Source organism: Schistocerca nitens, chromosome 3 (genome assembly GCF_023898315.1).
Source record: "Schistocerca nitens isolate TAMUIC-IGC-003100 chromosome 3, iqSchNite1.1, whole genome shotgun sequence".
NCBI lineage: Eukaryota > Metazoa > Arthropoda > Insecta > Orthoptera > Acrididae > Schistocerca > Schistocerca nitens.
In genome coordinates, this window is record NC_064616.1 from 467941597 (window position 1) to 467961533 (window position 19937).

The 19937-nt window shown below is 43.3% G+C and overlaps 1 protein-coding gene across 1 annotated transcript in view; it reads right to left on the reverse strand.

The window, feature by feature from the left end:
• The window catches only part of LOC126249281 (single-minded homolog 1-like), a 137194-nt gene extending 122965 nt beyond the window's left edge, over positions 1-14229 (reverse strand). Inside the window, exon 1 of the mRNA XM_049950935.1 lies at positions 14055-14229. Within this exon, the coding sequence (XP_049806892.1) occupies positions 14055-14229 (175 nt within the window). The remainder of the gene's footprint in view (positions 1-14054) is intronic.
• Between the last annotated feature and the right edge of the window lie 5708 nt (positions 14230-19937).

Genomic DNA, 19937 nt, shown 5'->3' on the forward strand with positions numbered 1-19937 from the left:
TTCTACTTTAAAAACGTTTTATTTGCAACGAGGAACTAACGGATGTTTTCTGCTGACACTGGGCGTCACACGAAACACGCGATGAGCAGTATTTGTTTGGGCTGGCTACACGTACACAACGCAAAAATAAATTGCAATCATCTTGCAAATCATCAGACAAAATGCACTCGACGGCTGTTGGAAGAGTTACCATATACGGGATGATCTTCACTGAACTTGGGTCTGCAGCTGCGACAAACTGTTTGAATGATTTGATACCGCCTGTAGCTGTCATGTTTTCTTTATTTGTTTCAGTAATGTACTATGTCAATCTCAGACAATTTCCAATTATCCTGATAAATGGAAGCAACAAGAATTTAGTACCTTAACAAATTAAAAGTTATACGCTGTAAAAAATTAAATCATCAAATATGCTACAATTAATAAAAAAACTTACTGAGGAAAAACTCTGCGATGTGCATTATGCCACAATAGTCGCTGCACATGTTATACTAAATGGCGTCTACTGTCATTGTGTTTGTGCGTACAAATGTCGTAGTTAACATAAAACCACTATCACTAGCACCGTCGATACGAGAGAACGTTATAAATTTAAAATTAAATGTATTTCGAAGTATCATCGCACTCGACTTAAATGTTATGATCGAACAATGGTTAACGTGGGCATGACACTGGAAAATGCTGTTACAAAGAGCTTATGGTAAACTCCGTGGTAGACATACAGATATGATGGACACGGTCTCATGACTAAACTCTGTATAGCAACTTCCATCAGATAGATTTAGGAGCCATGAGATAAATTAGATATAGAGGCGAAGGTGTATAATTTATCAGTCGAGTAAAATAGTATCCACTAAATGGTTACTCCTACAACTATATAATGAAACTATCACAACTTATTATTATTACATGGGTACAACGTCCCACTGTACTCCGGTCGCGTAGTGTGTCACCATAGAAACGATGCGCATACAGCGGTCCTGCAACGCCTTGTTGCAGAATAGGCGTAAAAGTATCTAGAAATATTCCATTTCGCAAGGACTTTTGTTCATTAAGAACTATTAGATTGGTCTCTTACTTTACCTTTGTGTACCTTATGCAAAACCTGCAAAAGTTCAATAATAATATGTACTTATTTTTAATTGGCTTTCGGGACGTGCCCATACAGCCATCTCAGCGTTAGAAAGACGATACGACAATGTGTTACGACAATTTAGAATATTCGTTAGGTCAGGCCATACACTTGTACGAAGATACATAGTGTCAGACTTGTCACGTGACACTAAACATGCGATTTTCGTGAGAGTTATTGCGATACGAAGGTAAGGACAACACAACATACAGTCCTCGAGCAGAGAAAATTTCAAAGCCGGCCGGTAATTGTACAAAGTTCTTTGTGCTTGAAGTCCTTGAAAGTAGTCTTAAGACCGAAATTGTACAGCAGTACAACAAATAAAGAAAAAATGACAGTTGCAGAAGCTATCAAGTCATTTAAACCATGCTCGGGGTTTCTACGTAAGATCTTGTTTATTAATCGGTTACAAACCATAGAATGGAAGAAAAGAAGTTAAAGAATTTAGCGTCCCGTCGACAACGACGCCGTTAGAGACGAGGCACAAGCTTTGATTGGTAATGGGTGGAAAAGGAAGTCGGCCGCGTCCTTTCGCAGGAACCATCCCGGCATTTGCTTTAAGCAATTTAGGAAATCACGGAAAACTTAAATCTGGATGTCAAAGTAAACACCTTTCAGTCGTCAATTTTCAACCTTATTTTATTAGGCCACCAGTTTCGGCGCTTTATTACACCATCTTCAGACCCCTGACCGACATGTAGGGATAATCCATCTCACTTGTGAACGAAGCAGGGACCAGCAATACTGTTACTTGCTACAGTGGCCACTTCAAACATCACCCGCCGACTGTTAGATAAACATTCAAACCGCACCAGTCAAAGATGACTGACGTCGGTCAGGGGCCTGAAGATGGCGTAATAAAGCGCCGAAACTGGTTGCCTAGTAAAATAAGGTTGAAAATTGACGGCTGAAAGGTGTTTAGTTGGACATCTTCAATCGAACAGCAGAATCCCGTGACCATCGGTAAAAAGATGGACATACAGAGGCTTAAAACTGGATGGTCGGACGTGAATTTGAAAAGTCGTCCTCTCGAAAGTAAGTCTTGTAAGTTAACTACTGCTCCACCTCATTCTGTACACAAACCACAAGGAAATAAATCTTTGCAGTATGCACTACTGGATAGTGAAAAATCTACGCAGGCTAAGAGAAACTGATACACAACGACTTTGGTCTTTCACGAGTCGCTTCATTGCTGGCTCTCTAAACATCCGCAAGTATTACAATTTCTAGCAGATCTCTATCAGTCATGATGCTCCGCATTTACTCAAGATTATTTGTTGGTAAGTGGTGAAGTATTTTTTCGCAAAAACATTTACACTTCGAATGATCTCCTGAACTAATTGCTCAAAATAATTTACGGAGAAAGCACTTAGTACAATTTCGGACTAAGTTACATGGTCGAGAAATTTATGGCTCGAAAATTAGTTAACAATAAAATAAATCATATTAAATTCAAAAAGAGGCTACTTGCATGTCATACTTGTGAAGGGGTATCAAAAAGTAAGTCACACATTATTGAGCGAGGCCTAGAAACATTTATTGACTGCTGCACTACACTTCAAACTGACACAGATACATGATATTGTTTAACAAAATAGTCACCAAAATCTGTAAACAAACATCGGAACGTCCTTGCAATAGTTTGGTTCCTTGACGACAGAAATCCGCTCCTTGGAGATAAATCAATTTCTGCTGTATCATTGTGGGAGATACAGAGGCGAATGAGTGTGCCGGGACTTTCCCCAGTTCACTACTACTAGCGCCATGTCATCATAAAGCAGTCGTGCTTAGTATACAAAGGATTGCACCATACTCTAAGACTGAAATTAAAAACTAAAATAACTTTTCCAAAATTAGTCAGTGTACGCTTCAGTATATTAATGTTAACAATGTGAAGTCTCAGAGTGATCAAATGAATATGTTTCTCCAAATACCTTATTTTAAGAAAAAAATAAGTAGCGCTAAATAATGAAGCTAGAAAGTAAAAAAACTGTTCGGAATGTCCAAATGTATGTCACAATTGAAAATTACAATTCTCAGTTCGATCAGGGCAATTTTTTGGTCAAAATCCGCGTTCAAACAAAAAATTGAAGGCGCGAAATATTAGACACAGAAAGATGAAAATTCGTATGTAGCCTCATTTTGATCCAACAACCTTATATCTATGACACAAATAAGCTACCTCTTATTTTCCAAGTTATTTACTAAAAACCAAATTCGGAACGAAAATGTCCTTATTCATAACAGATTATGTATCATTTGTATTTGTAATAGAAAGTTCTAATTACAGCACTTGATTACATTCATTAAATAGTACAGCTGTACCAAGTTTCAAGGAATCTTAAAAAGGCAGTTCACAGGTCATGTTCTACTGTAGGTTCCATTCTAAAAATTCTAACTGGCGAATTTTAAATGCAGTCGAGCTAAAACTTTTTTTAGTAACTACAGCAAAATTCACTCTATTTACATAAAAATTAAGAAGACTCTAAATTATTAAAAGACAGAGATATTAATTAATACATTTACAAAAAAGGGGACCGAACAAGGTGGTGCAGTGGTTGGCACACAAGACTCGCAGTCGGGAGGACGACGGTTCAAACCCGCGTCCGGCCATCCTGATTTAGGTTTTCCGCAATTTTCCTAAATCGCTTTAGGCAAATGCAGGGATGGGTCCTTTGACAGGGCATGGCTGACTTCCTTCTCCATCCTTCCCTAACCCGTTGGGACCGATGTCCTTGCTGTTTCGTCCCTTCTCCCAAATCAACCAATCAATCAATCCAAGAAAGGGGCCATTTAGATGATGCTACTGTGCCTAGGGCGGTTGATAGCAGATGTTCCGTTTGGCCATCCGCTGCGCCCAAACATAAATACGGCCAAAGAGATAGTGGAAAGTGACATTGCGCACCGAGATACCAATGTATCCATGCCAGTCAAAAGCCTGCATGAGCTGTGTGTCGGCTGACGTCAGAGCCAGGCAGCTACCAAAAGCGTTTTCGGTGAAAGTAGGAACTGAACTTGCGAGGACTGTACGCCGTCCTGGATCGCTTAGATTTCACTGAATTAACTATTTGTGTGCCGCTCGTAATGTTGACAAAACCGCGTGGCAAGTGGCGAGATTAATTTCCACTTTTAAGGTGAGCAATTAACTTTTGGTGACTAGAAGTCAGGGTGATAGACCATTTACCTGGAACTTTCCGTAGAGGCCGCCTCTGAACTGTTAATAGTGCAAATATGAAATTTAAATTTGTGGTAAGTTCTATAGGACCAAACTGCTGAGGTTATCGGTCCCTAGGCTTACACACTACTTAAAACTTCGACTACCTTACGCTAAGGACAACACACACACCCATGCCAAGGGAGGAGTCGAACGGAACGTCCGACGGAGGAGGGGAGGGGGGGGGGTGGAGTCGCGTGAACAATGGTAAGGCGTCCCAGACCTCACGGCTACCCCGCGCGGCTGTTTATAGTGCTGTTTCCAATAGCGACATTATTATTATTATTATTATTATTATTATTAGAAATTTTATTATATTTTGTGCGTGCGAACTTTTACTGAATATATCAATCAGTTTAAAGTCAAAATTTTATTTATAGTCATTATTACCGATCCCGATGAGTATACAGCAAGTAGGAACATTTTCTGTCAGTGATTATGAAGAGTAATGTGGACTTGCAGACTAGAAATTATGGTCAGTATGTTCTGCATCCTTTCTGGCTGACCGTACAAATAGTTTTCACACTCTTGTTAACGGCAAAGATAGGTGCAAATCACGCACAGGCACTGTAAGTGCCTGTTACAACGACCTAACGAAGTGACGACCAGTTTGATTATTTACTCGCCGCCCCACACATCAAGAACCGCTGTGTCTGCATCATCGTCGTTGGAAAATCTGCGTTGTTGCGAATCGGTTGCTCGATTACCTGGACATTACCGTCTGTGGTCGGTGTCGACAACCTTACTTCCCGATCAACGCCACACAGGTCTGTGCGGCCTTGGTCAAATTGTTAGCACCATTTCACTACAGCTGGACGCAACAGTGCACTTGATCCATGTACCGCCAGAATTTTGCGGTGAATCTGTGTGCAATTTAGACGTTTTTCGTACGAAAATCATGTAGTGTCGTCCAGAGATTGCAGTGCCGCACCGAAGTCACCAACGCGAATCGATATCACAGACATTAGCTACAGTTCGCTGTAATCCGCAATGGCAAATCGGAGGCGTTCCTTAAGTCCACGCCTTCCTCTCAACATAACAGCACCCTCGTGCTGAGCTCAATATTGTGTCGAGCATGCAAGAGGTCTGCCCCAGTTCGAGATCTCAGCTACAGAAGTCAATGTCATCGTGTAGGACAGTGACATTTAGAGTTTTTGGTGATACGTAATTTCTTCAGTGTTGCATATCAAACGATGCTTTGCTAGTCAATGGCAATTGTAAATTATACAACAATCCTGTGCCAGAGAACGGTGACAAAGCAAGTAAATCTTTTATTCATTAACATAATAAAGCGACCTAATATTTCATCTGTTGTAGTTAAAAACGTACCATCTTCTCGAACACTGAAAGAACACACAGTTATGGCCAAACAATTGCAGTTTCGTCACAACAAGTCCTATTGTTCTGCGTACATCAAGTTCGGAGTACACTTACAGTTATTGTTCCATTTCACTCCAATACTGTGTTGTTGTTATTGTCTGGGTCGCAGCAGAACCGTGGCTGCATGAAATCTAAAACCTGTACTCGCTTCTGACAATGCGTCACTGTTGTTGCGCAATGGTCTTAGCGTGGGACGACGCGTGTAACTTACTTTTTGAAATCCCATCGAGCATAGACCGCCAATTTTTAGTTCGTCATCCACAATGGATATAGTGAAGAAAGCAGCATTCGGTTTCTGTACGAGATCCGCGTATATTAATCAGCGGCGGGGCTGGGCAGAGGCGGAGAAGATAACGGGAGAGATTTGTTTGCGTGGCTGCAGCTGCGGCCGGAGCGGAGACAGGCAGCGCTGATGAGCGGTGGCGGTGGCGGCGGCGGCGGCGGCGGCGGCGGGTCAGCCGGTCGGGATATGCGCACGCGCAAGGCGCTGTTTAGGAAACAAAGGCCAGGGCGTGCGTGCGCTAAATGAAGCCAATAGCGGCAGTCACCTTGCCACCCGTAGCGGTAGCCGTAGCGCTAGCCGTTGCGGTAGCGGCCGGACGGTGCTCATTTCCATATGGCCCTAGCCGCAGAGCTACCTGCCCTTGCCACAGCCAGCCATCTCCACCTACATTCCCTAAATTTATCACTATCTGCATTTATAAGATGCGATCAAAAAGTTTCCATTTTAGGGCTCGCTGCAGCGTATACACAACGTAGCGGGACTCCGATGCGGGTATACAGGTTCATTTTTTCCACCGTGTGCGAACTCTAGTGATTGATCGATGAGAGGATACGGAACAAAAAACGTCTAACTTGTCCCCGGAAATGCATGTTTTTTCAGGCTAGAGACCATTTATTCAATCATAGTTTGTTACAGAGACTGCTGTCTGATACGCGCTGTACCGCGCAGCCACAGTTAGAGTATGCACGGTTTCCTCGTAGAGGGTGGTACTGTTCCTCATAATTCATGCTCTAGCGCCCTCTCCTGCCATAGATATTGGTAAAATTGTGTCCGATTCACCTCTCTTGCCGACTCACTTTGTAGTGCATGTGGTACAGCATTGTACACAATGGTTCCGTATTCGAATCGCTTGCCGACATAGTGTTTACTTACGGAAAGGCAACTAGCAACGGCCGGCGGGCAGCAACGTTGTATCAGGAGACCTATCCGCGGCCCGCAACTCGTGGTCGTGCGGTAGCGTTCTCGCTTCCCACGCCCGGGTTCCCGGGTTCGATTCCCGGCGGGGTCAGGGATTTTCTCTGCCTCGTGATGGCTGGGTGTTGTGTGATGTCCTTTGGTTAGTTAGGTTTAAGTAGTTCTAAGTTCTAGGGGACTGATGACCATAGATGTTAAGTCCCATAGTGCTCAGAGCCATTTTTTGAACCTATCCGCGCCGACAACAACCACAACATTCAATGTTTGCAACAGTGTTTCGCCGTTTATCTGACACAGTGTCGTTTCAGGAAGTAGGAAATCATGAAGGACGTAACCGAAATGTTCCGACACCAGGCCTGGAGGAAAGTGTGATTAACAAAATGGTTCAAATGGCTCTGAGCACTATGGGACTTAACAGCTGTGGTTATCAGTCCCCTAGAACTTAAAAATACTTAAACCTAATAAACCTAAAGACATCACACACAGCCACGCCCGAGGCAGGATTCGAACCTGCGACCGTAGAAGTCGCGCGGTTTCGGACTGAGCGCCTAGAACTGCTCGGCCACCACGGCCGGCTGTGATTAGCACTATGGAAGGCGACTGCCGTGTCAGTACCAAGCAGTTGGCCCGCCATTCTAGGGTAAGCCAGACCGTGTGGAACATTCTTCATGACAATTGTTACTGCCTTTATCACTTACAGTATGTGCAGTTCTTGCTAGCGACGGACTTTCTACATGGGAAGCAGTATAGTCACTAGTTTCTTCACCAGGCAACCACAATTCCGGGATCTGTGTAATCCACCCTATTCACACATGAGCCCACATTTACGCAGAGTAGTATCTTCAACTTTCATAACAGTCATCTTTAAGATAGTATGCAGAACCCCCATGGTATGGTGACAGCGAATCATCAGCATCGGCGCAGCCGGAAAGGGTGGGCCGGGATAATTGGCGACCGTATTTTGAGACCAGTCTTCCTTCCACGTCGGCTAACAGTCCGGAACTATCGGCGTTTCTTGCGGGTGACTTTGCCTCCGCTGCTGGAAGAATTGTCATTGATGATTCGAAAGGTTATATGGCTGCTATATGATGGTGCTCCAGCCCACTTCGTCGCTAACATCTGGACGCATCTCAATCGTGTATTTCCCGGTCGATGGATCGGATGAGTGATCCAGTTGCATGGCCTTCTCGTTCACCGGATTTCAATCCGTGCGATTTCTGGTTATGGGGCCATCTAAAAAGTATCATGTATGCAGAGCCCATTCCAGATGTGGAGACACGGGAGCAGCATATTCATGCTGCCTCTGACATTTCTCGGATGCAGCCTGGCCGATGTGAACGTGTGAGACAGAATATGCTATGGCGCGTACACTTAAGGCACGTGGAAAGCATTTTCAACACATACTGTAACTGTGGCTGCATGGAACAGCGCGTATTAGATCACAGTATCTGTAACAATGTATGACTGAATAAATGGTCTCTAGCATGGAAAACGATGCTAGTTCATTAGATCTTTTTTTGTTCCGTACCCTCTTACGATCAATCCCCCTGTATAAGCACAGACTATTAGCAAGGGATTAGTGTCACATTCGTGTCTTCCTGACGTGAGTGCGGTAAGTGCGGAAACGTGAACTATGGCATGTTACTACCAAATGCGTCCAAAGTGGACCAATGTGATGTTATTCTTTACTTGGCTGCCGCTAGACATCCATTGGAGAACGAAGAATGTGTATGGGGCAGTATGTCTGCCGAAAACCACCGTTATGGAATGGTGCTTAAACACAAGTCATCATATCGCAAACGTCGTAACGCAGAAGTTACGCCAACTCAAGTGGGAAACACTCTAGCACCGGCCCTATAGTCCTGATCTCTCTCCATGCGAGAATATCGCCTTCGGTCACTTAAAAACAGCCTTAACGAGTCGGCAACTCGTGTCGGACGAGAATGTGCAGCGGGCAGTTACGTACTTCATCACGCAGCAGGGCTTGGTGTTTTACCAAACGGGTGTCTTCAACCTGGGCAGTCGGTAGGATGATGGCCTCAATGCTCTCGGCAATTTTGCCTGATTCGCATACCGACTGTGGACTGCGTGGCTTTCGAACGGAAACTTTTTGATCGTCCCCTGTATTTTCAACGCGTACAGGAACAAAGTGACTTCAGATTAGATTAGATACACCCTTTCTTCCACATATCTCGGGTCCGTGGCACAGTAGCTACTGAGATATCCTCGCTCACTACAGTGACATTGTAAATGTGCCATGGGCAACTAAAACTTCAATGGCCTTCACCTTTTATAGACCTCAAGAGTACTTACGACTGATCGAACTAGAATACCTTCTGCACGTTTTGTCAAACTTGCCTTTTAACCTCGTTTTTACAAGAATCATTGAACGATGCATTTATGAAACCATAAACGGGACTAAAATCAATGAAACGCTCATGAAACCTATTTCGATCAGCCAAGCTCTCAAGCATGGCTGCAATCTTTCGGTGACTACGCTCTGGCCACTGATCAACTTTCACAAGTACTGCAGCATACTCTTTCAGGTTTTTTCTTTTAAGGATGTGAGCTGGTGGTTCAGGAGTATGCTGACGGTGTCAGAATTTAATGGTAAGATTCACGGGTTTTCAAGAACTCCTAGAAACCTTTCGACAAGATAGTGAGGAGCTCCTAAATATACGTAAGTTCGCTATCTTCCCGATCGGACAGGTTTTTCGCTTCGTTTCCAGACAAAGCACTTACGAGTCTAATGCGAAGGAAGAAAAGGAAACAGATGCCCATTTGTATAGTTAATTGTGTGGTGAAACGTATGTCCAAGCTGCAGCAACGTAATAAGATCCAGAATACACCAATAACTGGGAGAACACGCCATTTTAAATATAAAAACAACAAAAACACATTTAGCACGCAAATAAACATAGTGTACAGACCAGGACAAGTCAGATACAGCAATGATGACATGGTGTATTAAATTAGACTTAGGACTGGTTTCCTTTGGCAGCCATAGGACAAACAAAATGTAAAAAAGAAGGAACAATAAAAGGAAAAACCCACTGAGTTTGACATAACTGTGGTGAAACATGGTTGGGCATTAAACAAAAGAAAACTTGTGTTCTTGCAGAAAGGCACCATCTTTCAATTTATTATTATTTTGTCCAAGTACGGGAACACAGCTTCAAACTGTATTATGGCAGTTCATTGTTCTGTTTAAAAAAATACTTGCCTTTGTTTTTCAGCTCGTACAGGAGTTAAAATGGTTCAAATGGCTCTGAACACTATGGGACTTAACATCTGTGGTCATCAGTCTCCTAGAACTTAGAACTACTTAAACCTAACTAACCTAAGGACATCACACACAACCATGCCCGGGGCAGGATTCGAACCTGCGACCGTAGCGGTCACACGGCTCCAGACTGAAGCGCCTAGAACCGCACGGCCACACCGGTCGGCGCACAGGAGTTAAAGATTCTACACATAAAACAAAATTATATACCCCTCTGCCTACTATCATTTGTCAGGATTTGATTTTTACCTTTCATCTAGAAATTTATTCAGGCATTATGGGGTTGAAGTAAAGATGCCGCATTTTGTGATTGAAAGGGTGTTAAGTTGTATATATTTGTCCTGGTACATTTCAGAATACTCTTGCAATTTTTCGTGAACAATTCCCAAATTCCAGTATTGCTGCACAAATTAGTGTCCAGAAGGTGATAATAAAATGGCGGTCCTGTGGTGATGTCTCTAATTCAAAGCGTAACTGTATGACTTCAGTTTAACTCTGGACGTTGTTGCAAACATTTTGCAGAAAATTACTGTTAGCCCGAAAAAATCTGACGGGCAGCTTTCACAACAGACCGACGTTAAAGTAAATCTAGTCATTCTATTCGAACGTACTTACTCCTGAAATCTTGCCGCATTTCATGTGTTCAGGTAGTGCTTTCAGCTGACAATGGAAAGAGGATTCAATATTGCAAATAGTTATTGAAAAAGATTGTGGATGTGAACTTGAAACGACAACTATTTTATGAGTGATGAGGATTGATTTCACCTTCGAGGGCATGTGAATAGCCAGACTAATCGCTACTGGTCCATTGGGAACCCCCATCCAGTTGTTACTCACGTGGAGCGCGGTTTCTGGTAGTCGAACTATCGGTCCGGTGTTCTTTGAGATTTTATTGTTCCTTTAGTTGAAGGCAGAAACAGTTCTCGAATATTTGAAGATACACGTCTGTACAGACAGATATTTCAAAGAACACCGGACCGATAGTTCGACTACCAGAAACCGCGCTCCACGTGAGTAACAACTGGATGGGGGTTCCCAATGGACCAGTAGCGATTAGTCTGGCTATTCACATGCCCTCGAAGGTGAAATCAATCCTCATCACTCATAAAATAGTTGTGGGACGACTAATAGCAGACTCACCCATCTTCTGTCTGCGTTTTCATTCAGACATGCAGCCTAACGTTCGTTGCCATTCGTATAGCGGTAAATAAGAACCATACCGGTCTGCTCGCGAGATAAATATCTTGCCATTGTTGAAAGGGACACTTACCAGGTAGTTAGCGACTACGACACACGTGAAATGTGCTAGACGGACAGAACTCATAAATGTCGAATGTAAACATGTCTCCACAACTTCTAGCTATCGAGGATACAGTGAATTGAACAGCATGCTGATTGTCAGTAAGAAAATTGGAGTCCCTTTAACTGTCATTTATTGTTCAAATAGAGAGGATTTTCGAAATACGGACTTTTCTTCTTGGTTTGGTGTGTAGAATCTCCCTCAGATTTTGTAAAAGCGTTTCTGATACACCCAGCACTACTGTAGATACACGCACAGTCAGTGAAAAGCAACGAACCGACACTGAGAAAGAAGACAGACCAGGAAAATCATATTTGAAGCCACAGTGAAAAGGTGGTGAGAAACGTGCTTCCCCTGCTGGTGACATCAAGGATGAAACAGAGATTCCCTATGAGTCAGCCAACGATAATAACCAAGAGATTTGCACGTGACATGTTCGCGTTCTCGCAAACCATTATCTCAGAACCACAACTGGAGTCGCGAAATGTACAGTCATTCATGAACAAGAAAGAAAATCATCTGGTGGGACAGAGAGAGAGAGAGAGAGAGAGAGAGAGAGAGAGAGAGACAGACAGACAGAGAGAGAGAGCGAGAGAGAGAGTGGCTGGAGGGAGACGGTGGATGGCATAGTTCAGAAAATTCCTAAAAGATTAGAAATTGGAAAACCGGTATAAGAACGACAGAACGAAGATGTGAATACTCCTCTCCATTTTCGTGAGTTCAGTATTCTAATTACAAGTCCTCCTGGCTCTGTGGGAAAAATTCAAGTATCTTGTAGAAGCAAATACCACTTTACTTTACTAAATGGGCCTAAGTCATTAAAACTGTTTACAATACAATCTAAGAATGCCAAATGTTTCAGATACTATTTGAAAGTTAGATTTGTCAGGACTGCAGTGGTCACTCTAACAAGTTAGTGACGAATTTCACTTGTACGGCGGTTCTCTGTCTTGATTCAACAGTAAGCTAGAAAAAGTCTCTACTGATAAACGAAGGGCTGTGTTTGAGAAAAACATCTCGCTTCTGTGACAAGAAATCACCCGTAACCAGTCCATTTCGAAGAAAGAGAACCTGCGATAAGAAGAGACCGCCGAGAACTTCGCCTAAGAAAACCTAGAGCCTGTGACAAAGGAAGTGGCGTAAAATACTCATCCGTCCCATTAATTCACATGGCAACCCAAATAATACTGTGCCCTGAAATAAACCAATTTTATAGGCAGTTTTTTCTGAGGTGGATACCACTCCAGATTTTTGGTCATTTACATGTGAAGAACAGAATTTTGTGTATAACAAACAACATAAACGCTTGCATCATACGTTCAGGATTAAATTCCTAACTAAAGTGTGGACCAATACTACAGCTTTCCTTCAACACGACAATGCATTATCTGTTGCCCCCGAACTGTATCAAAACATTTTGAGGAACACTGCATGGACATGAGGGTGCTGTGCTGGTTTGCTACTCCCGCCTACCCCCCTCCCCAACCCGTCCCCCAAGTTCAACCGAACACAGTCCCTACTGAAACTATCAGAGTTACCATGGATCGAAATGAGTGCACCTTAGAAACAGCGCTGTGCGGGTTAAATCTGTGATTGTTGCCCAGAAATTTTAGTGTTTGAGAAGATGATGCCATCACTATCATCAAGGCGAAAAGGGACTACGCGTTACTGTAATTTAATTGTTCATGAGTGTACAGTCTCAAAGAGTATTCGGCAGTAATAAGTACGCCAACAGGATATTTCGACAGTATCTTCCTAGCGAATCCCCTTACTTCCATTGTTTTTCTTTGGAATTATTTCAGAATACAACGAACTTACCTGAGCGAGCGAAGTATGCCCTGAGGTTATAAATACTTCGTTAGTTGCTTTTCGAAATTAAACAAGCTCTAAACGCAGCTAACAAAGCCCTCATAGCCTCTAAGGATACCACCAGCTTTAGGAGACATAACGTTACGCACAGAAACATGCCTTAAACCATGGACTGATACCCAAATAACCAAAATCACCAAGAATATAAATGCCCCGTGGAAGTCTACAATGTATGGGTGACTAAACTGGGAAATAAATCTCCTTCAGCCCCAGCCAAGAATGAACTAATAGGCACCCTACTTATTGTTTTCAAATTGCTCTCACTGGTCTCGCACTCGGGAGGACAACGGTTGAATCCCGCGTCCGCCATCCTGATTTATGTTTTCCATGATTTCCCTAAATTGTTTCAGGCCATGATGGTTCCCTCGAAAGGACACGGCCGACTTCCTTCCCTAATCCGATGAGACCGATGACCTCGCAGTTTGCTCTCTTCCCCCAAATAACCCAACCCCCAAATTGCTCTCAAGGAAAATTTAGTTCATGAACGATTATGAAGACATGACACAAAGCAAGAAACTTCTGAGAAGGAACTACATGCACCTAGATTACAAACAGACAAGATGGTAACAAATGTAGATGTTAAAAGCGAAATGGCTTATAGTGTCCATCATGAAATGAAATGTAGAAAATTTCATTGAATGGAGGCATGCTGACTGCCAAACGCGGGGCGAGGCTTACCGTCGGGGAAGACGTGTCGCATTTTGAGGTAGCTGGTGGTGAGGCGGATGATGGAGGCCTTGTCGAGCTGCGAGGTGATGGCGGCGGGCAGCGGCAGCAGCTTGGCCAGCTCCAGGAACTCGGCGTTCTCCTTCTCGCGCCGGCTGCGGGCCGCGTTCTTGCTCTTCTCCTTCATCACGCTCCTGAAACACACACGCCACCGCCTCAGCATCCCTTTCCAGTCAGTGACAGCAGTTTATGGCAGCGATGCCCCTTGCAGCCTGGGGTTAGGAAGATTTGTTCTCTTTTGGCACAATTTGTCATTGTCGAGGATGTCCTGCTTTTGGTTCATATTTCTTACCTTACTGTTTTACCAGTCTACTATTATTTTTTTGCCAGGTGGAATTCCGTACTCCGGCATGTGCCTTGCAACTGAGGGAGATCATATGACTATACACGGTGTAAACGGTATAATCTGCCAAACGATACTGTTGTTAGAAGTGTAGAATATCAAACCGGAATTTCCCTATAGACGGTGCTCGTCTGCAGCGCCATCTGCTTCCTGTAACGGCTGACAACGAATGTCAACACGCATAACCTAATTTCCATAAATCGGCATCTGTTTGAAACCCGTAAACATGTCGAGTTTTGTGCCTACGAACAACGATTTGCGGATAGCATTGGTTTAATGTTATCATGTGAAGAAAACTGCTGCAGTATCGCATCGAATGCTTGTCGAAGCTTTCGGCAAACATGCTCTTGGGAAAACGCAGTGTTTCGAGTGGTTCAAAAAATTCAAAAATGGTGACTTTGACGTGAGAAACGACGAGCGCTAGAAACCACCGAAAAAGTTCCAAGACAACAAATTGCAGGCGTTATTGGATGAAGATGATACTCAAACTCAACAGGAACTCGTGGAACAGTTGAATGTGACGCAGAAAACTGTTTCTCTTCTATTGAAAACTATAGGAAAGGTGAAGAAAATGGGAAAATGGGTTCCGCATGAAATGAATGAAACACAACATGCAAATCGAAAGACCACTTGTGAAATGCTGCTCGCCAGATACAAAAGATGTCGTTTCTCCATAGAATAGTGACAGGTGATGAAAAATGGATATATTTTGAGAATCCTAAGCGTCGTAAATCATGGGCGAATCCAGGCAAACCATCGACATTCACTGCAAGACCAAATCGCTTTGGAAAGAAGACAATGCCCTGTGTTTGGTGGATCAGAAGGGTGTCATCTATTATGAGCTGCTAAAAGATGGTAAAACCGTTAACACTGATCGCTACCAACAGCAGATGATCGATTTAAATCGAGCATTACGTGAAAAACGACCGGAATATGGAAAAATCCAACACAACGTCATATAGCTCCATGATAACGCTCCATCACACACAGCAAAACGGGCCAGGGAAACGACCGAGGCGTTCAGCTGGGAAATACTAGGGCATGCGGCTTATTCTCTAGACCTGGCTCCGTCCGATTATCATCTATTTGCATCACTGGGACACGCTCTCGCTGAACAACGCTTCAATTCGTATGAAAATGTACGAACATGGTTCGCTGACTGGATCGCTTCAAAAGAAGAACTGTTTTTTTGGCGTGGCATTCATAGCCTGCCGAAGAGGTGCGAGAAATGTATAAATAGCGATTGAGATTATTTTGAATAAAATATTTTTTATCAGTTTCCAATAACAGACGTGTAATTACTTACTTTACTTGTGAGTTACTTTACTTGTGACTTACTTTACTTGTGACGCAATATGGTAGGCTTCTGTTGTACTCTACTTCGCAATTAACCAGCAGAGATCGCGAGACCGGAAATACTTGCTGGCCACTTCCCGCCAAGGCACTCACACATTAGCAAATAACGATTTTAGTGGGATGTACATATAGTGATGAAATATTAACATCATTCTTAATCTACTTAATCATTCATTGCAAATAAAATATGATCTAAAACTGAAAATTAGGCCACATATTTCGAACGAATAATTTTATTTCTGCAATGAGTAATCTTTCCAAAATAAGCATCGAAAGTTATATCAGGGTGGTAAACAAAATTGGGCTACATTTCGGCAATATTGAGCTTCAGAGGATTCGAATTTATCATGCTCTACGCGAAAGAATGAAAAGAAATTTGAATATATCACATTTTCATTAGGAGTGCTACAAGTATAGCTAGTAGATACAGCCTGCTACAGTTCAACGCGGAGATTTTCAATCTGATGGTTGCACCTTCGAATCCTTGTGACGGATGAAGGCGACTGCGAGAAATGCGCAACTGATTATTCGTATGCACCATTCTGCAGGCAATTTTTATCTTCAGTAAAATGATGCATCACTCCATCGTTCCTGAGACGACTCATAATGGTTTCAGGAACACTACACCACCACTACTATTATTTGTGTGCTGCCCCCTCCTCTCCACCTAAACTCGGAAGCCATAGTGTGAGATGTATGCGTGACCAATCTCGTGAGTTGTGGTCGGTGGTTGTGTGGTTATGGATCAAGACTCCAGCCCACCGCCTTCGGTGTCGTTGTCTTGTGGAATAAACACTTCGATACATCTTCAGCGTTATTGGGGCGAAATGGGCTACTACAACGCTAATATGTACAGCAAAGCGAAGCTGTACCGTTCTGGCCTCAGACGGACCAATCAGGACCGACCGAAAGCCATGCCATCCTCGTCCAGTTTCGTAATTTGGATGTGACAGGTAGGATCGCGGGGTCAGCACACCGCCCTTCCGGCCGTTGTCGACTTTGAAGACCTTGAGCAGCTACTTCTCATTCAAGTACCTCCACAGTTGACATCACGAGGCTGACTGAACCCCGTTTCAATCCTCCCACCAAGGAAAAATCTTTGACAGCACTGGGAATCGAACCCGTGTCCTTCGCATAACAACCAGATATACTGACCACAGAGCAATGGAGGCGGATAATGCTAACGTGTAATTCAGTTGTTCATGAATGAGTAAACGTGAAGTGAGCGGCAGCGTTGGTTCTTCTTCTTCTTCTTCTTCTTCTTCTTTTTTTTTTTTTTAATGGTACGTAACTAAACAAACTCGCCAAATTCTATAATGCCAGTGTCTGGGTTCAAAGAGTTAGCTCTATTCGGGAGCGATCTGACGATCACGCAGATGACCATCAACCTTACCCGTGACAATCCCAACCTCTCAATCTAAATTTTATCAATGAACATCGCACGCCGAACTGTTTAGTGCATTACTTGAAGAGCCACACAGAACTCCTCTGGAAATAATTATCGGGTTATCTTGCCGAATGACGTATATCAGTCGAAGTCCCTTACTCACGAAGTGAGCGTCGGAGACATTTTAGGAATGCCGAATTGGCGGCTGTGGACGAGTTTCAGATGGAGGTGGTTAGCTTTTGCCTTTCGGAGACTGGGGAATAACCCAGCATTTTCCCAAAAATCGTACTCAGTGTGGTCGATATACCAGACGAACACTCTTTTATCATCCGCCCGGATTCGTTTGGAGTCTGGCTTACCAGTCTTACAGGCCAGCGCGATGCGCGTTTAGCCATACGAGCAGATCTGAAGGGTCAGATGAAGTGCGTACTAACATGTTTCTATTTTCGCACACCAAGAGACCGCGGAGCTGCACAGATTGTCTAAACTCTGCTACCCCAAACCTGTTCCTGTATGTTAAACGGAACCGGAGGCGTGTCTATACGCATCCTACAGAGCACGTCAGATGCTACACCAGTGTTACTCATAGGAGCTGAAGCGTTCACTCAGACCTGTACTTTCAAGCGGGTAGGACAATCAGCATCTGTGCATTTCACAGCTTCCACACTACACAGGTAACATAACTTCGAAGGAAAAAGAAGGCGTAATATGGCAACTTGGCGCAAAAAACACTTGAGTGCTTTAATTAATCAATACGAAATGAACCTGCATCTTTTGTATATCAGAAGTAAATGTTATCACAATAGGATCAAACATGATACAGCACTGCAGAAATATGCTTTGCGTTTAGAATTTAGGCTGCAGGCACCAGCGGAGGAAATTTAAAATAAAATAAAAACTCTGTGTTTACGGCGTTGACGAGGAAGACATGCTGTCAGAGGCTGTTTACGTAGGAAAATTAGAGTATTTGACATACAGTGAAGCCGCGCGGGATTAGCCGAGCGGTCTTAGGCGCTGCAGTCATGGACTGTGCGGCTGGTCCCGGCGGAGGTTCGAGTCCTCCCTCGGGCATGGGTGTGTGTGTTTGTCCTTACGATAATTTAGGTTAAGTAGTGTGTAAGCTTAGGGACTGATGACCTTATCAGTTAAGTCCCATAAGATTTCACCCACACTTGAACGTTTTGAACATACAGTGAATAACCTTAATATTCGGACACTAAGAGATTTTTAATTTGCTGCATCATAACTGTATTCTGAATAAAAGAAAAACACAATATATCCACGTGTTATATGAAAGTAGCTGTCTAGTAAATAATAACACGAACGATGTTTACACAACATATACCACTTGTTAAACAAGACGATTGAAATACAGCACTCTTCGATGAACACTTTACTTTAATATCCGGACAGATGGCAGTGCCGCACTTGTTTTCACCGTTCACGCCAGGGTAAATACTTCGAGTCAGAAGGCAAGTGTGTGTTTACAAGCGCGATCGACTATCCGGACGGTACGATGCCACGATATGCTAATACTAGTTTTGAGATACGACAGGTTGTTATTTTCACAATGCGAATGGTAAATCATATAGACAAATTGCTGCCACGCTCAACATATGTAAGAGTACTGTGGCAGATATCGTCAGACGATTCAAAAATGAGGACCGTATCGACTCTATACCGCAAAAGGGCCAGCCACCGAAGCTGGAGGCACGTGACAAGAGGCAGCTAATACGAAAAATAAAGAAGGATCCTACTCTCAGTGAACCCAGATTAGCACGTGACCTTTTAAACGTGACTGGCAAGAAGGCACATCCTCAAACGATTCGCAGAGCATTGAACGAAAGTGGTAACAATGGAAGAGTGGCTAGGAAGAAACCGTATGTGAATGAACAAAATCGAAAGAAGAGATTGTACTTTGCCAGGGAGTTGATTACGAAGGATGAAATATGGTGGAACAACGTCATTTTTACCGAAGAAAATAAATGGAGTGTCTTTGGCTCGGTTGGACGAAGCATGGTGTGGCGGATGAAGAACGAAAAATTTACAGTCACAAAAACGAGGTGTGGCTAGAAAAAAACCGGACTAGTATTGGTAAAACAATAAAACGAATGCAAAAAGGCTGAAAGTCGTGTGGCCTGTCACGTGACTCTCGCTCCGCCTACTGCTCGAGTTTCATCTGCCTCCTGCACTCAGTCTGCCCGTGGCGTCTGTTTTAAGTAGTTGACGTTTTGTCTGTGCGTCGGAAAATGTTGAGTGTACAGAAAGAACAGCGTGTTAACATCAAATTTTGTTTCAAACTAGGAAAATCTGCAAGTGAAACGTTTGTAATGTTACAACAAGTGTACGGCGATGTTGTTTATCGCGAACACAAGTGTTTGAGTGGTTTAAACGATTTAAAGATGGCCGCGAAGACACCAGTGATGACACTCGCACTGGCAGACCATTGTCAGCAAAAACTGATGCAAACATTGAAAAAATCGGTAAACTTGTTCGACACTTTCCTTGTCAACTCCTGTTAACTCAGAGACTGCTCTGATTGTTAAACGGCGATCTTGTCGAACAAGTTTACCGATTTTTTCAATGTTTGCATCAGTTTTTGCTGACAATGGTCTGCCAGTGCGAGTGTCATCACTGGTGTCTTCGCGGCCATCTTTAAATCGTTTAAACCACTCAAACACTTGTGTTCGCGATAAACAATCATCGCCGTACACTTGTTGTAACATTACAAACGTTTCACTTGCAGATT